General features: G+C 42.4%; 1 protein-coding gene across 1 annotated transcript in view; it reads right to left on the bottom strand.

Annotated features, from left to right (window-relative positions):
• Positions 1–20,130, bottom strand: part of TPCN1 (two pore segment channel 1) — a 365,587-nt gene that overhangs the window by 62,519 nt on the left and 282,938 nt on the right. The window contains exons 20-24 of the mRNA XM_086943251.1: positions 7,710–7,781; positions 4,546–4,635; positions 3,370–3,485; positions 2,092–2,138; positions 1,729–1,797 (exon numbers count right to left, since the gene is read on the bottom strand). Coding sequence (XP_086799377.1) covers positions 1,729–1,797; positions 2,092–2,138; positions 3,370–3,485; positions 4,546–4,635; positions 7,710–7,781 — 394 coding nt within the window. The remainder of the gene's footprint in view (positions 1–1,728; positions 1,798–2,091; positions 2,139–3,369; positions 3,486–4,545; positions 4,636–7,709; positions 7,782–20,130) is intronic.

The following is a 20,130-nucleotide window of genomic DNA, read 5'->3' as shown; positions in this document are numbered from 1 at the left end:
TTCAATTACTAGATGTTGCTAGTCAGCAGGGAAGCTATCTTAAGGTATGTACTGGGCACTGGTCAAAACAAGTTCCCCAGCTACATAATGACTTCACTCAAACAAATGATGCTTGGTATCAAACACCTCATATTAATAAACCCACACTGATTCCAGTGATGGATTTATTAATACATGCACACAAAGGGTATCTTATAGGTACCCCCTGAACCCTACTAGCCTTCTAGTGTGCTGGCTGACTGGTCCAGTGCAGCCTGCTACCACAGACTAGTTTCTGGCCCCCTAGTAGGTGAGCACCCTGCTCTCAGGACAGAATCAATTCCTGCTCTGGGGAGAGGTGTTATCACCTCCTCCTCTAGGTAGGCCGGTATATCAGCATATCAAGGCAGGAGGCTTGAAACGCATCTGCTGCCATTGATATGCGGCCCAATAATTACATATGCTCTCAATAATCGCACCTTCATAATTGAAATGTATCACAGCAAAGTTGAAATGCTCATGGTTTGTTTCATTTATATGGAGTAAGTATTTCTCTTTACCAAAACCTGGTTGACAGATGCCAGAGATTATAGGATCTGTGAGCTTCATTATGAATGCTCGAATTGAAAGACGTTTTGCCGGTGTAATTTCCTTGAAGCATGCAAAGGACCCCTAAGGTTATGCCGGTTATTTGCTGAATCTCAAGAAAGCATTTAATCGACCACATTGATTTAGCTTTTTATGACAATATTCATCATCTCTATTGCTGTCCAAAGCCTGAACCTGTAAGAAACATGCTTGACTTCAAAACTCGCAAGGTCCCTAGAACATGAGCATTTCCTTTAGTGTCAAAGCCTGTGAGATCTGTCTAAATTAGATGATCGGTCCGCAATATCAGTCTAACGTTATATGTTGTTTCCACAGACAAATAGATTCCTATAATATAGTACTGAGAACCTACCTAGAAAGTGCAGGATGATTAAAGGTAATAGAGGAATGAAGTGAAGAAGTGTACTCTTTACAGGTTTTAAATTGTTAGGAAGTCATGCCAAATCGTTTATCAAGATAAGATCAATGGCCCTTCAAACAATTTGTAAGTAGATTAAACGTACAATGACTGTCCAGCCTCTGTGTTTTCAGAGTAATTTTGAGTGACCCTCTCCTCCCCCCCTCACTCTTGAACACTTATAGGAGCATTGGACTGCTTTGCACCCCATGAACGTTTCGAAATATTTTATGAGTGCCGCATCACAACTACCATGTAAAGTTTTTTATTTCAAAAACCCATTTTAAAATCTATCACATTCACATTTTGTTCAACATTTTCTTTAGAAAAAAAAACCCTCAAACCCTCCTGAAGAAAGTCAAACTATATCGCTTGGTGAATTTCTGGCCAGCTGTTTATGTCCCACCACTATCAAAGTTCAGCAGCTTCAACAGAGTGTGACAGAATGGGACTGTTGCAAAAGTAAAGAATATTTCATTGCTCAAGCCAGGGTGTGAGGCAGTGGGTTGAAACAGAGACTCAAATTTCCAGATCATTAATCTAAACAACGTTCCTGGCCAAACTACCTTGACTGCAAACTGTATCCCATTTTCTTACTATAGTTAAGACTTAAAAAGCACACAAAGTGCTTTGGTTTGGGTGCAGTGGATGTCCATCATACTATCCATGATATTGGATACATGAAAGGAAGCTTGTTAAGCTCCTCTGGACATAAAAAACAGAATTGAGAAATCAACACTTACCATAGTTACAATGTAGAAAGTCATGAAATAGAGGCGAGCCCAGTGAGAGGTTTGTGATGTCACGCCTTCCTACAACAGAGAAAGAGAACATATTAGACCTGGAATGCAGGAATTAAATAACTTATCAACATAGTTTAAGCTTATCAAAATATCTCTTTCTCCTTTGATTAGGTATCCAAAACACTACACAACCACCCGCAACCTGTTAAGCCATGTACCCTAAACAGGAGTTTTTGTTCTGAAAATTGGTAGCTTCTATGCTTAGACGTTCCTTCATTGCCTTATGTTTTTAACATATATTAGCATGAGTATCATTCAATTCACTTTTTTGGAACAACGGGACATGCACACTGTATCACTCACCATGATTATATACCAGTTATTCACCACTGTCAACTCAAACAGAGTCACTAAAATCAGAAAAGAGGTAGAAAGATTATGTCAATTTTAAGCCATGCCAAGGAGTACCACACAGTCAGCAATTTTATAATACAAAGGCTGGCATCAGCCGTCTTTCTGTGCAATGCTGTGCCTTTTGTATTGAGCAACAGACACTGTACAAAACAGCAGTTTAAGAAATAAGTTTGAAATACAAATAGTTTGGCACCATTAGTGCAAAATATATTTATTCTGAAACCCTTTAGCCTTGGGGGGGGGGGGGGGGGGGGTAAAATGTTTGAAATTTAAACTCCAACTATAACCACAACTTGCCAGGGACACATTTCGTATGTATGTATGTATCGCTTGTATAGCACATGAAGAGCACTGAACAAGAGTGTATGCTCTGTGGTAAGATTCAGGATTGTTTAAACAGGCAAACAACAAATGTTTCCATCATTCAAGGAATTTGTACTCCTTGAAGGTATGACTCCTCAGCCAGAGAAGCCCAGCATCTTTCATCTCTTTGGTTTAGGTTCTTCTTGGCAGTATACCTTTGCCTCTCAGAGGCATTGCTTTCCTTATTTAACCATGGGCTCTCTTCATATGCACCCTTTGCAGAAAACATGATGCCCCCCTACTCTACCGGAGAACTCTTGCTGAGATAATGTAACCACCCCTACTCCCAATCACTGATTGGGTTTGCTCTTTCACTCCACATTAGAACTGCTCATAAGGATGCAGTCAGTATTTTTCAAGAGAGGACTGTAGCCTTCTTTCTTCTTTGGCGCCCAAATGCATAACATATCTGCTCATGTGATGCTTTACCTTCTGTCCTTCCAGTACTTTTGATCAGGTCACTTTATCACAGTAATTCATGACCCCTTCATACTTTCCACTCTGATAATATGTATATTTATCCTTCCCTATAAATCCAGAGTCAACCTTGAAATTGTAAAATCTCAATGGATGGATTAACCTCTAATAAACAGTAAACGCAATTGAAGGCTGACCATATTTTCATCCTAACTTCAAGTCAACATTTTTAGAGAATCCAGTTAACACAACAACATAATAAAAAAAATTGTTTGGCATAGAAACTCACAATATTTTTCAAGCAGCATTCAAGTTTTGGGCAAAGGACACTGGACTCTGTTGAACTTGCAAATGCACTACTGTTTCCTTAGGAATTCTTAGTTCAGAACCACATTACAAGCGCTGTTGTAAAACAGCTACTGTAAAGTAAGAGGACGACGGTCTTACCAAAGCTGTTGAGAATATTGTCGAAGTTGTTGAGGTAGTAGTAGCCCTCTTCCACTGTGCTCTTGTTACCAACAGTGTGGTTGATCCAGCGATAGGAATCTGCTACTGTGCTTGTGCTACTCATGAAATAAAGTTGGAGAAAGTGAGAAGGGACAGAGGTACATATGAAGAAAGGGGATGTAAAAATAATTAAACAGAAGGAGACAAGAACAGGGACAAAGTGACAGATAATACAGATGGAGAGAGTTTAAGGTGTGATAAAGAGAGAAGGGAGAAAATAAAACAGGCAGAAATGGAGAAAATAGTAAAGAAGAGGAGAAGGGAAGAGAAACAGAAGAGCTGGGGAATAATTGAGGAGAGCGAAAGGAGTGGATAATAAGCATGAAAATAATAAGACAAAGGAGTGAAAGGGCAGAGTGTGGGACAGAGAAAACAGGATAAGATTGGATGAAGAAATAGAGGAATGAGAAACAGAAAAGTAGCGAGGGTTGGGAAGCGAGTAAATGGCACAACATTCAGGCAAGAGAAGAAAGAAGAGATAGAGATGAAGTGAAAGAGTAAATGTATTTGGTGAGAACAAACCAAAGGAAAGCAGATTTATCACAAATCATTCTACGGATCACAGGGGCACACCTACACACTACACATTAAGACAGTGCTGGTCATCAGGAAAGTGTTGTACAGAATGGAGAGGAGATGAGTGCTCATCTGAAACTAGTCTGGTGTCAGACTATGTGTGGTTGTAGATGTACATATCTGAGTTCCAGAAGTCAAGACACAACCTTAACACCTTAAGTGCTGCGCCTATTCCAACGGCCGACAGCACCACTACCTCGGGAGTGCTGCCGTTGGACGTTCCAACTGCACCTGCGCAATGGAACGTTCAGCACTGGAGCTGGACGTTCCATAGCTGCTAAGGTGTTAACTGCAGTTGATGTGGATGAGCCAATAAAGGTAAGACTTACAGATCTACATTGCTGTTGCTGCATGTTGACTGTAGAAAATGTTTGAGGAAGGCTATCTAGGGAGAACCTGTTCTTACACACGGTTTGTTTGCAGAGTTACTCTTGTACATATTCATCACCAAATAAACTAAACAATACTGCTTTACGTCCATTGTTCTTTAATAGCACTGTACAACGGGCACAACGCAAGATAAGGATAGGAGCTGCTTACTTGCAGCAGTTGGGGTAGAGCACTCCAGAGAAGAATTCCATCCCGACAATTGAGAAGGAGTAGTAGAAGATCAAGAGTGTGAGACCTAGGCTGGAAGAAAAAGAAAACGACCAAGATCCTGTTAATGGGAATCAAGAAGTCCCTCCCAACACTGGTTTAAAAATCCAACATTTAGATTTTACATTTAGAACAATCTAATAAATAGCGCAAATAGATAGACAAGACAGATGGGGTGGGGGAATTGCAGTAGTTTACCGTAGTCGCTTTAAATTCTCCTTTAGTCCGGCCCCCTACTTGTACAACAAAGTCTTGCTATTTACTTTTAGTTTCAATGAGGCCTCCACCTTTAGTGAGGCACTAGTTTATCGCCCACCTAGCCCTCGTGGGTGTTTTTCTCAGCTGTGCGAAATTTTATGGACTCTTGCATCGAGTTTGCAAATTTCACCTAAGAAGGAGATTTTAACTTTCGCTTAGAAAAACTTGAGCGCCCAGATACAGCTCATTTGCTTTATTATTTCAAGAGCTTTGATTTGGTTCAATTGGTGAATAAGTCCATCCAACTAGCCAACTACACTTAGGATGGTATTTGTACGAGTAAAACAGAGCTATGCTTTGAAAAAGTAATGCCCCTGGCCTGGACAGATTACTATGCAGTCTGTTTTAACCAGAATATCACCAATAAAGACATTGACTTCTCTAATTCCCCGAAGATTTCTAATAAACTTCTCTGGCGGAAATTGGATGGCATAGCTTTTTATCAGATGCTGAATTAACAAAAACCTGAACTTAACGGTAATATTGAAGTTGCTACTGAGAATTTTAACAACTGGTTAGACTCGGCAGCCACTGAGATGGCCCCATATAAAATTATTAGATGTTTTCGGAAAAACCCTACTGCTCCATGGTACTCCCAAGACTTGAAAAACCTCAAACAAAAATGTAGTGCCCTGGAAAGGAAATGGAGACTGGGTTCGAAGAAGAAAAAAAGCACAATTCAAAGTAGCACTAGTGGAGTATAAAAATTGATCATGGTGGAGAAATTAAATATTTTCGGGAGAGAATATGCATGGCAAAGGACTCTTCCAAACAACTGTTTTAAACTGTCACAACTCTAGCCAACTACAATAATTCTCAGCCTACTACTCTCTCACAGGAGCTTTGCAATAGGTTAACGGAATATTTTCAATTCAAGGTATCAAGAATTTATGATGAATTCTCGAACATCTCTAAGAGGTCTTGTCTAGAGGCAGTTGGTCCCCATCCCTCTTCTCAAGGTAGTCATTCCAGCCACTCATCGCTGGAGCATTTTACCCCTTTTCCCAGGAAAGGGCAGCGGTCTCCTTGAAATGATTAAATCATGGTCTCTGTTTGATCCCCATCTTCCTCAATCTTGCATCTAGCATCAGGGACGGCGGTTGAGCAGCTCACATTCCTACTTATTCAAGTGTTAATATTAGGTGTTTTCCCTACAAAGTGGAAGTGGGCATCTATTTGCCCACTGCTAAAAAAAAAAAGAACTAAAAAAAAAAACATCCTGGGCCCCAATGATACTCAAATATGTTGACTGATATCCAGATTACCTTTGCCTGCAAACATCTTAGAAAAGGTGCTTAACTCTGAATTAATTACCTTTATTGATACCCAGAATATCTTCGATCCTACTCATTGTTTCGGGCCATCTCACAGCACTGATTCTGCCTTGCTAGTTGCTACAGAGGAGAGTCGTGGACAAGTGGACTCGGGCGGACAGGCTGCGCTAATTCTAGTCGCCTCTCAGCTGCATTTGATACAGTGAACCACTCTGTGTTAATAAATAGGCTTGAGAGGATCGGGGTTAAAGGCGCGGCCTCCGCGATTCGGAGTTCTTTTTTTCAGACAGGTAAAACATTGTGGCTCTAGGAGAGTTTACCTCAGATTTGTTCATCTTGCCTTGCAGGGTACCACAGGGCTCCTCATTATCACCCACTTTTTTTTTTTACAGTTTTTATTAGAAACAATAGGCAGCAATAAAGAGATTACATTGACAGCTTAGGCAAGGATGTTCAAAAAATTACATAGTTATCTCTTCCCACCCACTCTTTAATATTTATGTTGCACCACTGGCTGAACTTATCAGATTGTTTGGCTTTGCTTTAGTGTCATATGCAGATGACACTCATACTATAGTGTCCATTTCTTTAGATGCCAATGTGGCAGCATCCACATTCAGAGAATGTATGCTCAATATGGGCACTTAGATGAATACAAACTTAACTCTGAAAAAACGGAGGTTTTTCTTTTTGGTTCTGATCTGTCTTTCTGAAATTCCTCATCTCTTCACAACCTTCTTTGCCCTGTCCAGAAAGCAAAAAACTTCAGTTTGTGGTTTGATGAACAACTTTTCTTTTTAGGTCACATAATTAAGATCACATCTTCTTGTTTCCATCTCCTCAGGATTCTGACGAAGGTGTTTCCTTTCATTCCGGTAGACTTGAAGAAGATAGTCATCACTGCATTGCTTCCGTCTAGGATAGACTATTGCAATATTCTTTATTTAGGCATTCTAAAAAAGTATCAGGTGAAACTTAAATCATTTCAGAACGCAGCTGCACATATGATTAAAAAAATTCCCAAGTTTAGTTCGATCTCCAAGGGCATTTGTGACCTTCATTGGTTACCAGTAACAAGAGGGTTAAATTCAAAGCCCTTTGTATTGCTCATAAAGCCTTGTTTACTGGAGGTCCTGCATTTGTTCAGCAGTACATTTACTGGCATGTACCAAATCGGATTCTAAGATACAGAGCTGCTAAATTAGCAGTGGTCCCAAAAATCAAGAGCTTTAAATGGGGAGAAAGAAGTTTTTTGTTCTTGACCTGCAGGTTGTGGAAATCTTTGCTTACTGCACTGAGATTGTAATCTAATATTTCTTTGTTCAGATTTTTTTTTAAAGACTTGGCTTTTCCCAGTTCATTATTAGTAGATCAATTTGTGTTCTATAGAGTAGGTGCCCTAAGCACCAAGACGCCTCTGCAATTGCGCGCCTTATTAAAAAAAAGCTAAATGAAATTAAATTACATGACATGGCAGGAAAGCCTAGTGGAGGTAGAAATGTGTGAGCGAAGGGTTACCAACCCGAACTCCACTTCTCAGACAACCTTATTTTACCCATAATCAGAATCAGGTACCTGGCCATTCTAGGAAGCAGCTCAAACATAGTGTCCAAGACATTTCTGTAGCGTTTCTTTAACTTGAAGAGTCTACAAGAGAGAAAAAGAAAACAAACCGTTAACTGTAGAGAAATGCAAACCTAGGGCCCCATTTACAAACTTTTGACGCACTGCAGTGCAGCAGGCCTTCCTGCTGTGTTGCCATGCATCAAAAGAAAAGAAAAGGGGCATATCTAAAAGACATTTGAATTATTTTTGCATTTGTATCTACAAGATATGGCACAAACAGCAGCCGTGCACCAAAGCAGAGACCCGTGCATCATGTTGCAAGGGTGCCTGTGATGCAGGGGGTATTGTTTTTGTGCAGGAAGGAACACCTTCCTGCACAAAACCATAATTGATGGCATTTTCCTCTTTCTATGTGTGCTGCAGAATGCAGCACTCATTAAAAGAGTAAAAAAACGAGGAAAAATAAAAAGTATTTGTCCTTGTCGTGTCATTACTACACCTCCCCTGGGATGGCACAGGAATCGGACGTATTCCCAGGTTTGCAATTCCTAGTAAATCTGGGAATGCTTCAGATTCCATGCGTGTATCATGGGAACACACAGAGCAACACCCATGGCAGTGATATGCATGAAAGCACCACAAATTTACAAGGCCATAGAAAGCCACGTAAAGTGGCTTTGCGTGGCCTTGTAAATATACTGTGGCACATTGCGCCACCGCAGCGTCAAAAAAGGAATGTTCTGCCAGCGCAAAAGTGCAGCTAGGACTTCGTAAACGAGGCCTCTACTTGGTACCTCCTGGAACAACTAATTAGGTGGTGACCAAGTTTGGGTATAAATCCTTGCTGGAGGCTTTAGCTCATCATGAACAACATATTTTTTTATTAGGTATTTGGCCTTGTGTTCCTTACTAAAGTAATAATCCTTCTCGGACAGAACTACTCTCAAACCAGCCCCATCCGAAGATCTCTGTCTCTCTCTTAATGATTATTTTATTCATAAAATTACCACCATTAAGGCCAACATCCCCCCTCCCTCCCCATCTTTTGTTGATCCTCAATGTCCTCCCCCAAAAGGTGCACTAATCTCCTTTCCCCCTATCACTCGGGAAAGTCTGACCTCTGTAGTGCCACTGATCGAATCCGGTTCTCCGCTCGATCCCTGTCCTGCCCACATCCTCCGCCACGTCTTTGTCTCTTGCCCGAACCCTCCCCTCCACCTCCTCAACAGTTCCCTCTCTCAAGGCATAGTTCCCAACTCCATGAAATCCGCGGTCATTGTGCCCATTCTGAAGAAACCGGGGGCAGATCCTTCTGTCCCGGCCAATTTCCGCCCCATTTCCCTCCTACCTTTCCTGGCTAAGGTGCTCGAGCGCCATGTCACCTGCGCTCTGAGTTCCTTTGTGGAGAAACACGGTGCCCTTGCCCCCCGTCAAGCCGGTTTTCGCCCCGCACACTCTACGGAGTCTGTTGTTATGTCGGTCCTTGACACCCTCAGGGAGGGTATGGACACCAATCAGCACCAGGCGCTTGTGCTCCTCGATCTCTCAGCCGCTTTCGATACGGTGGACCACAACACCTTACTTTCCCGTATCGCGGCGGCGGGGATCGGGGGGAGTGCCCTGGTCTGGTTGTCCTCCTTCTTGAGTGACCGCACCCAGGCTGTCCGCCTGGGTGACTACACAGCGGACACCCGAAGAGTTCAGTGCGGGGTTCCCCAGGGTTCCTCTCTCTCTCCCCTCCTATTTAATCTGTATATTGCCCCTCTTATTTTCTCTCTTCAACAGATGGAGGTCACCGTATTTAATTATGCGGATGACCTCCAGCTGGTCTTCAATCTCTCTTCTCCTTCTGCTACACCTAACTTTCAAACTGTTATGCTTCATATCAGGGACTGGATGAACCACAACCACCTTAAACTCAACCCTGATAAAACAGAACTGGTGTTGACGGGTGGTTCATCCAGCCCCTGGTCCCCTCTCTTCTGGCCCCCTTCTCTTGGTCCTTCTCCTGTTCCCTCTCCCTCAGTCAAAACTTTAGGCATAAAACTCAACTCTCAACTCACCCTTCACTCCCAGGTTAGCTCTGTGGTATCTTCTTCCTTTCTCTCACTGCGTACTATTCGCAGGGTGTCCCGATTCTTCACTTTCTCCGCACTTAAACTCATCATTTTGGCCATGGTGGTGTCCCGCCTGGACTACGGGAACGCCCTGTATGCCGGCATTCCTGCATACAGCCTGCGTCGCCTTCAACAAATACAGAACCAGGCGGCCCGCCTGGCCTTCAATCTCCCTAAATTCCACCACTCTACCCCTCTTTTGAAATCACTGCACTGGCTCCCCGTGCGAGCTAGAATTCAATTCAAGCTCGCATGCATCACTTTCCTGGCCCGCTCCAGTTCGGCGCCAGCCTTCATCTCCTCTGAGATCGTCCCTTATGTCCCCACTAGGGCTCTACGATCCTCCACCCAGTCCCTCCTTACCATCCCACGCTTCCGGAGAAAGAAGTGGGGTGGATCTAAATTTGCTGTCCTCGCCCCTACCCTCTGGAATTCCCTTCCCCTTGAACTTCGCTCCATCCCCCTCTATTCACAATTCCGTAAAAGTCTCAAAACCCATCTTTTTACAAAATCCTTTGACTAATTGCCCGTTTTGACCTCCCTACCTCCACCCTCAGTCCCCGTTAGCTATAGCGCCAAGAAGCCGCTGGTATACGTGCGCTTAACAAGAACTTTTAAACTCAAACTCAAACTCAAAACTCTTGTGTTTTCAACTTGTCCAACTTCATATTTTTTCTTTTACAAATTGTTTTTGCTGTTTTCTCGGAGGTGTCCAGAAGGCAGAATATTAAGCCTCTGTAAAACATTCCAAGAGGTCACAGAAGGCCATAATTAGGAAGTCTGTGATCATTTGTAACATAACTTCTCAGTCTTTGTTTACTTTAATTATTAGTCAGGGATCATTAACACAACACTAGAACATATTTGGATGTGCGTTCTTCTTAAATTTGCCGTTTGAAGTTTGTAATTGTTCAGGAGGAAAAATTACAGCTTTAATTTATTTTACAGATTTTTGTACTCGCTAAGAAATTAAAATACCAGGAATGCCAGGAGAAACCCTGCCAGGTGGCAAACCTAATCTGAAACAATGGGGAGACACATCTGTGCATGTTCCAGGATAGTTTAAAAAAAATACAACCAATCAAACAGACATGCTTGTTAACCAAACAGAGTAAACGTCTGTACAGTGTCACATACCCATTCCACATACCTGTAGAGCATAATGAATGCTTGTTTTAGAAGTATTTGTTAAGTAATAATTTCTATCCCTTTAGCAGGTAAGAAACATCTCCTTTGGTTCTAGTTAACACTGCAAATGTGCTACTTGCTTCAGTCACTGGAGTGAACCACGCAAATAGCGTCAGACTCTGTAGGTGTACTTACTCAATGGGGACCTTGTAGTGCTTCATGGCTTGATTTGCTAGTGGCTAATGTCTGGGGGGCATTCCGCCTTTATTTAGGACTTCATAAAGTGCAGTAATATACAGAATGTAAACTAGTTTTAGTTGCATCCCTTCTTTGAACTACTTTGCAGGGGCCACCTGCCTGACCTCTCCTCCTATACATATAACATAGTCAGGAGTGAATCAGAGGAAAAACCTCCATTGGATTCTGTACCAGGGCCATAATGGAGCACCGGCTAAACAAGTATTCTTGTGTTGCTATATCAGTTTGGAAGAAGGAAGGCATTGTTCTCAACTACAGTTCAGCAACCCTCCTGCAAACTCTTGAGGACACTCAGTACAAAAATGATAATGTCCTGATATACTTCTGAAATGTGGAAAAGTTGGAGACTTTGTAGGTTCAATCCTTATTATTTAGTGGACAGAAAAACGGGTTCTTGTCCACATTCAAAATAAGTCTACCCATAGGTACTACTCAAGAAGCATCTGATGTAACAATATGAAGTTTGAAGAAAGAGAAAGGCTTGTTTGGAAACAAATAACTCAGAAAAACTGGTACTGATTGAACATGGTGGAGAAGAATGGTCTGTCCATTTGTCATTCATTAACCACACAACAGTAGGTATGTAGGTACTCTGTGAAAAATAAAAATACCAGGTATGGTTTGTCAAGATTGCCCGCTATGAGATTAAAGACTATAAAACAAATGTGTAAGGAAAAAAACAGGCAAGCTAAGTGGGAAGAGTGTGCAAAGACCTTTTGTGTGGTATGAACAAACATCCATATGAATCAAGTCTGGAAACTTCATATGCAAGTAAAAAATAACCTAAGTATACAAAGCATGCTTGTCTTATCCTTTCATAGTGAGAGTAGGATGCTGAAGGCTTAATCTCATTATCACCAATACAGTTAAAAGACAGTTAAGAAATAATGAGTGTGAGTGCAAAAACAAATTCGTAGAGATAACCGAAAACATACTATTATAAGAGAAGAAAAACAGTATATGATTATGAATTGGGTGAAGTGGTATTCTTGGGGGGAGGGCACTCCTAATTCACATGTCCTCTGCTAAGAGGTGTTCCAGGATTGATTTTATAGCTGTACTTTCTAAATCTAAAGTGCATCACTAGTAAAATGTTCAAAATCTAAACTAAACTCACTTTCACACAAAAGTGACATCCCCAAAATCTAGTGAGTTTCTGATCCTCAAAAAATATCATGTGTGCTTCTTTGTAATTCCAAAATGTCAACAGTCTTAACCTTTTTACAAGAGCTCCTCTGAAAATCTTACTGTAGCTCAACCAGGTCCTTTATAGTGAGAACAACAAGAGAGAGGGGCTGCGTGCAGGCCTTGATGTTAGAAATGTTGTTCTATTCACAGTCCTCCTGCGTAAAGTCTAGGTTTGCGATGTACTCTGGGGTTTCGCAGAGAGGACAATTACCATATGATTATCTCTATTCTCCCTGTTCAGGAAATGCAAGTGCACATATCATGATAGCTGTCTGTACATTGTTTGAGGGCTGCTCTAATTTTTAAGGCAAAAACTAACTTTACAACAAAAAAAAAAGATTTAGAAACAAGCTTGCCTAATAAATACTATGTTTTTGGTGTGAATGTCAGGCTTAAAAAGATTGTACCATAACAGGAAGGCACGTGGCCATCATATACCCACAGCAAGAGCTGGGACATAGGTGTTGATTCTTCACCTAACTGGACAAAGGGCAAAACTTTCTAAAAGCAACCCTATATGTCCTGACGAGAAGACAGATTACTAAAAGATATCCACTAACAAACAGTGACATAAAACACCCGGAAAAGCCACAATGGCATGCAAACCCTTCTAAGTGGCCTCACCTGTGACACCGCTTGCACTGTTAGTGCATGTGCTCTAGCCTGAGAGTGATTTTGATTACTAGAAGGGACTTTAGAGCCTACATATTGCTTCCATAGTTCATGGGTTTCATGGTCACACTTGTTTGCGGTCTCCAATCAGGCAGTGCATACTGGATTCACTTCCTCTTCTTTTGTCTGGAGCATGGACCAAATACTATTTGCTTCATCTTGATTAGGGTTCTTCTGCTGCTGGCGTTGCAATTGAGGTACTAGTTTACCTTTTAGCTTGCACACTCGTTACATCCCTCATCCCACTCTTGCTTCTTCCCTTTCACCCTCCCTTTGTCCATGTTGCTTCGTCCCTCCCACCTGCTTGCCTTCAGTTGTCCGTGTTGCCTCTTCCCTCCCAACCCCACCCTATCATTGTCCGTGTTACCTCTTCCCTCCCTCTCACACCCTCACTCACCATTAGAAGAAAAAAAGCACTATGATGTGACCAGCGCTGGCTGGTTTTTATGGTCTGGTTTGACAGGGCAGTTAACTGAACACTCAGACACAACTATGTCTAGTGCAGGAGTGCACTGTTCGAACTTGCTCAGGTGCAAATTTTAACCACTCATTTATCTTAATGTAAAAGTGTTAATTTGAACATTCATTGATTTGTATAGACCATCATTACTCTGATGAACAACAAAAATAATCACAATAATAAAAGTTCATTGATTGTTTACTATATTGATTTTCAAAAATGCATAGTTTTTTCAGCCTTCTTTCGTAAACATATTAACAATTGGTTTTCATTGAAAATATTATTCACTTCTTCCTGACAAATGCCGAACTAATGCAAATACAAATAGGCAATTCCATCAGAACTTGCGACGACTCTCAATGCATTTCGATGCCTAAGCATCTTAGTCAGGGGAAATGCTGTGTAAGAAAAATGCTGTATAAGAAAAAATAACACTATATACATATTTCTGAAATATTGTCATCAAGCCTCCATTTGTGCTCATGCACAACACAATAAGTGAAAATACAATCTGTTTACTCATGCAGATGCATTATCTTTCTTTATCCAAGCATGCCAGCTATCCAAGCAACTAAATGATAATTACTACTGTGGTATGCCCTATACATGCCACCAAGTTTAGTCTAGTGCACCCAACGTCTGTGTCACGTGAACAAGTAACATGTGTGAAAAAATGTAAAATTTGTAAACCAAATCACATGGTATGGAGTATTGTGGAAGCATTACGATAATGAATGGAGGTTGCGAGTAAGGGGGCGGGGACACCAGTCCGCTGTTGATGTCGGGCGTTAGCAAATAACGTCCCGGCATGCCGTGCCGATGCTCGGCGTTTTTCCACAAACTCGAACAGACGGTGTAGACAGTGTTCACGAATCGGCAAGAAGATTAAGGTAGTGTATCGGGAGAGTACAATTACGGTATCAGATTGTGGTGTTTTCGAAAAGCAAGGATATGTAACAAACGCATGGAGTAAGGGTTGTTTTTGTCCCTTAGGCGGAGCAGCAGTAAAACAGAAGTTTCGAGTCTTTTGTAGTGACAGCAGGAAGTAAGTAGCTGGTTTGCACAGTGTGATTAGAGGCACTTGATATGTAGTACTGGCATATTCACGTTAGTTCCTTTTTTTTTTTTTTTAGGAATAGTTGTTGATTAGTGAATTTGAGTTTAGGTGACATAGTACCCGTGTGGAAGGTACGTTTATTTTACATTTTTTCACACATGTTACTTGTTCACGTGACACAGACGTTGGGTGCACTAGACTAAACTTGGTGGCATGTATAGGGCATACCACAGTAGTAATTATCATTTAGTTGCTTGGATAGCTGGCATGCTTGGATAAAGAAAGATAATGCATCTGCATGAGTAAACAGATTGTATTTTCACTTATTGTGTTGTGCATGAGCACAAATCGAGGCTTGATGACAATATTTCAGAAATATGTATATAGTGTTATTTTTTCTTATACAGCATTTTTCTTACACAGCATTTCCCCTGACGAAGATGCTTAGGCATCGAAATGCATTGGGAGTCGTCGCAAGTTCTGATGGAATTGCCTATTTGTATTTGCATTAGTTCGGCATTTGTCAGGAAGAAGTGAATAATATTTTCAATGAAAACCAATTGTTAATATGTTTACGAAAGAAGGCTGAAAAACTATGCATTTTTGAAAATCAATATAGTAAACAATCAATGAACTTTTATTATTGTGATTATTTTTGTTGTTCATCAGAGTAATGATGGTCTATACAAATCAATGAATGTTCAAATTAACACTTTTACATTAAGATAAATGATATAAATGAGTGGTTAAAATTTGCACCTGAGCAAGTTCGAACAGTGCACTCCTGCACTAGACATAGTTGTGTCTGAGTGTTCAGTTAATTTAGAGACCTGACAAAGGGTCAGTCAGGTAGCAGGTCTGCACCGATTTTTTTAAAAATGAAGTAAGGTTCAAAAGCAGTGGTGTGCAGGTTACACACACATCTTTTTGACAGGGCAGTTGTCAGACAATTGAGTATTACCAGGAGATGGGCTTTTGCTCTGCCCATATGTTGGGAGCCAGGTGTTCATGTTTTGATAGGGGCGGAAGTTGTGTGCTTCCATAAAAAAAGTACTTTCCCGCCACATAGTTTGATCATTTCCTTTATTTATCCAGCTTCCTGAGCTTGAACCTTCAGTGTCACGCAGATGTCATTGCAAATATGACTAGATAATAGCAATGCTATTAAAGTGTTTTAGATAACTAGATAATTTATATTGTTTTTCTCTGTCAGAAGCGCAGATGGGAAGAAGGCAGTCATTACCTTACATTGATTATTAAGTCTGGCTTGACAGTGTAACTGTGACCAGACCTTTCAACCTACACTAAAATTATTCTACCGCTCTTTATTACACACAAATAAATATCCATTCCCAGGGTATTTACTTTTAATGCTTCACATTGCCATAAAACATTTCTTTAAAAGCTAGTTCTCTTGGCATTGTCAATGCTTGTTTGACAGTTTGTGGGCCTATTTTATGGTCTGGTGGAACAGTTTTTACAGGGGATTTCCCCGATATTGCCATAAACATTGTTTGCTTTTGAGCTTGCTGTAGGAAGAACAATAGTTACTTACCTGTAATCTGTGGTTCTCCAGTATTGGTGTCTTTCATAGATTCACATGCCTGAATCATTCCCCGTCGTCGGAGTGGGAGTCCCACGGTACATAAAAAAGCAATAATATGCCATAAATATGTAGTAAATACTAATAAAAATAAACCAGGAAGTAAAGTAGCCAATGCTACAGTAGGAAAAACTTCCACATCTATGACTATCCTAGTCATTTTGTATAGTCCAAACTACAGCCAATCAGGCGCCAGCACCCACCAGAATGTTCTCCCCACAGGCTCAGGCTCTCAGATTTTCTACCGCACGTCGTGTGAAGGGAGTCTCCCTGAGCTCTGCTCAGTTCTTTAAACTTTTCTTCCTTTTGGATCATTTCTTCAAGTATGTCTTCAAAGAAGTCTCTGTTCAGAGCCTGTGAATCTTGTGGTAAGCTCCGGCTTTTTAAAGAGGACCCACACAAGAAATGTATTTATTGCCTCTACCCCATCATCAAGTCAAGGACTGTAAGATCTGCAGAACCTTTCCTCAAAAGACTCTCAGAGACAGAGAGGGTTGGTTGCTTTTGTGGCTACAAAGGCTTAAGGATTCTGATAATCCTGTGTCTGAGGTTGGCAGTGTTGCCTCGGGTTCCACTTCAGTGTCAAAAAAGAGGCCTGCGTCTGAGGTTTTGCCATCTCCTGGGGCTACGGTTGCTAAGAAGCATCAACCTTCTAAAGGTTCTGACAAGCCTTCCTCTTCCAAGGTTGCCCCCTCAGGCAAGGACTTAGAGGTTTCTTCTATACCTCAAAAACGGTCCACCAAGAGTTTGCCTCAGAAAGCTGACAAGATTTCACCTCAGGAATCTTCTTTCTCGTCGACGACGCCTTCTTCTGTTTTTTCGTCGACGAAGACCTCTGTCGACGCATCATCCACATCGACTATGACCTTCTCATCTCCTAAACCTTCGATGATTATGACGACGACAGCTTCTTCCCCTACCATGGTCTATGTAACGGTAAGATCAATTTCGTCGACACCTCGTCGTCTACTCTGACTCCCACTCCGACGACGGGGAATGATTCAGGCATGTGAATCTATGAAAGACACCCCTAATACTGGAGAAGTCTCTAATACCGTGCAAAACAATTAGACAGCTTGTCATTACAAGTTCGAAATTGCTCCCATTTGTAAATGTGGGTCCATTTTTTTTCAACCATCTGGTTCACTTATGGGGACCTTTTTTACTTTGATGCACAGAGCTATTTTCTGATCCAGCTGGATATGATCTGTTGTGAAGCGCTCATATGCCCTTCCGCAAGGTTTGTGCTGTGTGAAACTACCAAAAATTAAATGTGGATTCTGCGATCTAATCTTACCCTCCGAAAATAATGGACAAAGAGTTACCCTTTTATGTCAGAATGAGATACCCATCTAGTGGCTGAATTGCACAGTATGAAAGTGAAAAAGAAAAACAGGGAAAAAATGTCTGACCAAATTGTGAGATGCTAAGCAAATACTAAATTTGTACCAAGTCTTTTTCTGTTCGTTGGTACTTATCAGAGCACCTTCAAATACGTACATTCCTTTTGTGCACCTCATAAAAGGTTATCTGTGTTTGATTTAATAGTCCATAATGTTGCTTCACCTACATTTAATATTCTAGTCCACATACAGGGTACAGAAGAAAATTGACTAGCCTTTTACTTCACTAACAGCATTGTCATCAGGACAGGGGCAGTAATGTTTCTCAGTGCTTGCTTAAAAGCTCTCACGTTTAGTAAATACTTCTCAATACAATGATATAATTAAGGTGAAATGCTTCTGTCTGCTAAAGAAATACACTTTAAAAAAACATTGTGAAGACACTTTATCACTGCCCAACTTGATGTTTGTTGAATTGTACACATGGCAAATATTTTCAAGGTCTATTAGGCCTGCACATTAATTAGGATACATCCCTTATCTTCCTGTTGACTGCATAAACTCAGCAATGTCCTCTATGTTATGTGATATGTTATATGGGTATTTATCACGCGCACGACTACTCTTGAGTATCCTGGCGCGGATCATAACCACAGAGAAATCCTAGAGAGAGCACAGCATTATATTAGTAAGCTTGATTGAAAAGGTGAGTTTTGAGCAGCTTTGTGAAGCAGCTAAGGTCTCTGGTGTCCCTGAGAGTGAACGGAAGGGCATTCCAGAGGTAGCTGTTTTAACCGAAAATGATAAGCCGCCCAGTCTAGAGCGCTTGAAGCGCGGTATTACCAGCCTGCGTTGAGAAGCCGACCTGAGATGTCGGCTGGGCACGTGAAATGTCACTCTTTTCTTCAGATACGCCGGTCCAGTATCATGTAGGGCTCGGTGAGTGAGAACCAGAGCCTTGAATTGCACTCTTTGGGCCACCGGCAGCCAATGGAGTGTGGCCAGTTGTGATCTTATACTGATGTGTCTAGGGATGCCCAGCAGAAGTCTTGCCGCCGCATTTTGGATAAGCTGCAGTTTGTTTAACAGAAAGGAGGGGGAGCCCAGGTAGAGAGCATTGGCGTAGTCTAGTCGGGACAGTATCAGGGCTCTGGCAACCGTTTCTTTGGCCGGCTGGGGCAAGAGAGGGAAAAATCTGCCTAGGGATTTAAGGGTCCCAAAGTAGGCACCCGTCAGTCTTTTAATCTGCTCTGCAAATCGCAGATCTTCATTAAACCAAATGCCCAGATTCTTGGCAGTGCCCCCCTCAGTGAGAGGACGAGGGAAATCGGGAGGCCAAACCAATTCAATAAATTGGTTTGGAAAGTGACCATATATTATAATTTCCGATTTTCCCTCGTTGCATTTAAGCCTAGCCTGTGCCAACCAAGTGAATACGGCCGTCAGACACCTTTGTGCTGCGGCCGTTTCAGATTGTGTTTTACCCCAAGTGAACAAGAGCTGGGTGTCATCGGCGTAAGCCATAATTTTTGCACCCAGCTTCTCAGCCAGGTAGATCAGAGGGGTCATATAGATGTTAAAAAGAAGTGGGCTCAATGTTGAGAACTTCCTTTAAAATATACACTATACCCAGTCCACTACCTAAGCATAGAGATGCACAGAAACCCTACAGTCATCATTAATAGTAATTACGGAGTGTCTATAGATGTGTTATCAGAAAACACCGGCAGATGGACAAGACTCAAATTGTCCCTTGCTGGTTTAACTATTATCATGTAGGGGGGCGTGGCTAACCGAGCAGCGAGATGGCCGCTCTGTGAGCGAGCTCCGCTGGCTGCACACTGAAAATCCTTGAAAATCCTGCATTGCGCGACCGAGGGGACCGGATTAGCGGATGACTGAGCAGTAGACGCCCTGGGGCACAATCGGTCACATCCTCGCAAGAAACGGGCGCTTGGCGGGCGAGATCTGGCGGTGGTGATTTGAACCGACCCGAGAGCCCGCGCCCGCCCACTGCTGCGGAGCCTGAGGTGGCGGCGGCCTCCCACCCGTCCCTGGGGACCATCGGGCCTCGGCCGCTCGGCGGCGGCGAAGTTGCATTGGCCCCCTCGACCTCTGACAGGGTGTCGCCAGTGGCTGCTGGGCTGGAGAGGCGGATTTTGGATCCTACAGAGGGGAGCGGCGTGACATTCGAGACGAGGTACTTGTACGAGTGCAGGTCGGGGCTGAATGAGACGCGTGGCCGCCATTTTGTTGGAGCATTACAACGTTGTGTGGGGCGCTGCCGCCCCGAGGCTTCCTATCGACTTTTGGTGCCTCAAGCTCACTTGGCGAATCCCTGTGCCCCTGTGACTCATAATCCTCGCTGCAGACAGCCGCTATATCCCTGGTGCGTGCACTCGGGGACGAGCTGCGTGGGTATCTGAGGCGGCAGGCACCATGTGTGGATGAAAGGTGCTGATTGATCCTGCCGGTGTTGGGCCCCCGATCGGCCCCATTACTCGCCACTGCTGGCTGGGACTATAGTGCTAGCTGGGCAGCGCTGGCCGGATTGACCCGCGCTCTAGCGCTGACGGACCCTCCTGCTCTTCTCCGCCACGTGAC

This window comes from Lissotriton vulgaris, chromosome 11 (genome assembly GCF_964263255.1).
Source record: "Lissotriton vulgaris chromosome 11, aLisVul1.2, whole genome shotgun sequence".
Classification (NCBI taxonomy): Eukaryota; Metazoa; Chordata; class Amphibia; order Caudata; family Salamandridae; genus Lissotriton; species Lissotriton vulgaris.
This window is presented reverse-complemented; position numbering and strand designations above follow the sequence as displayed.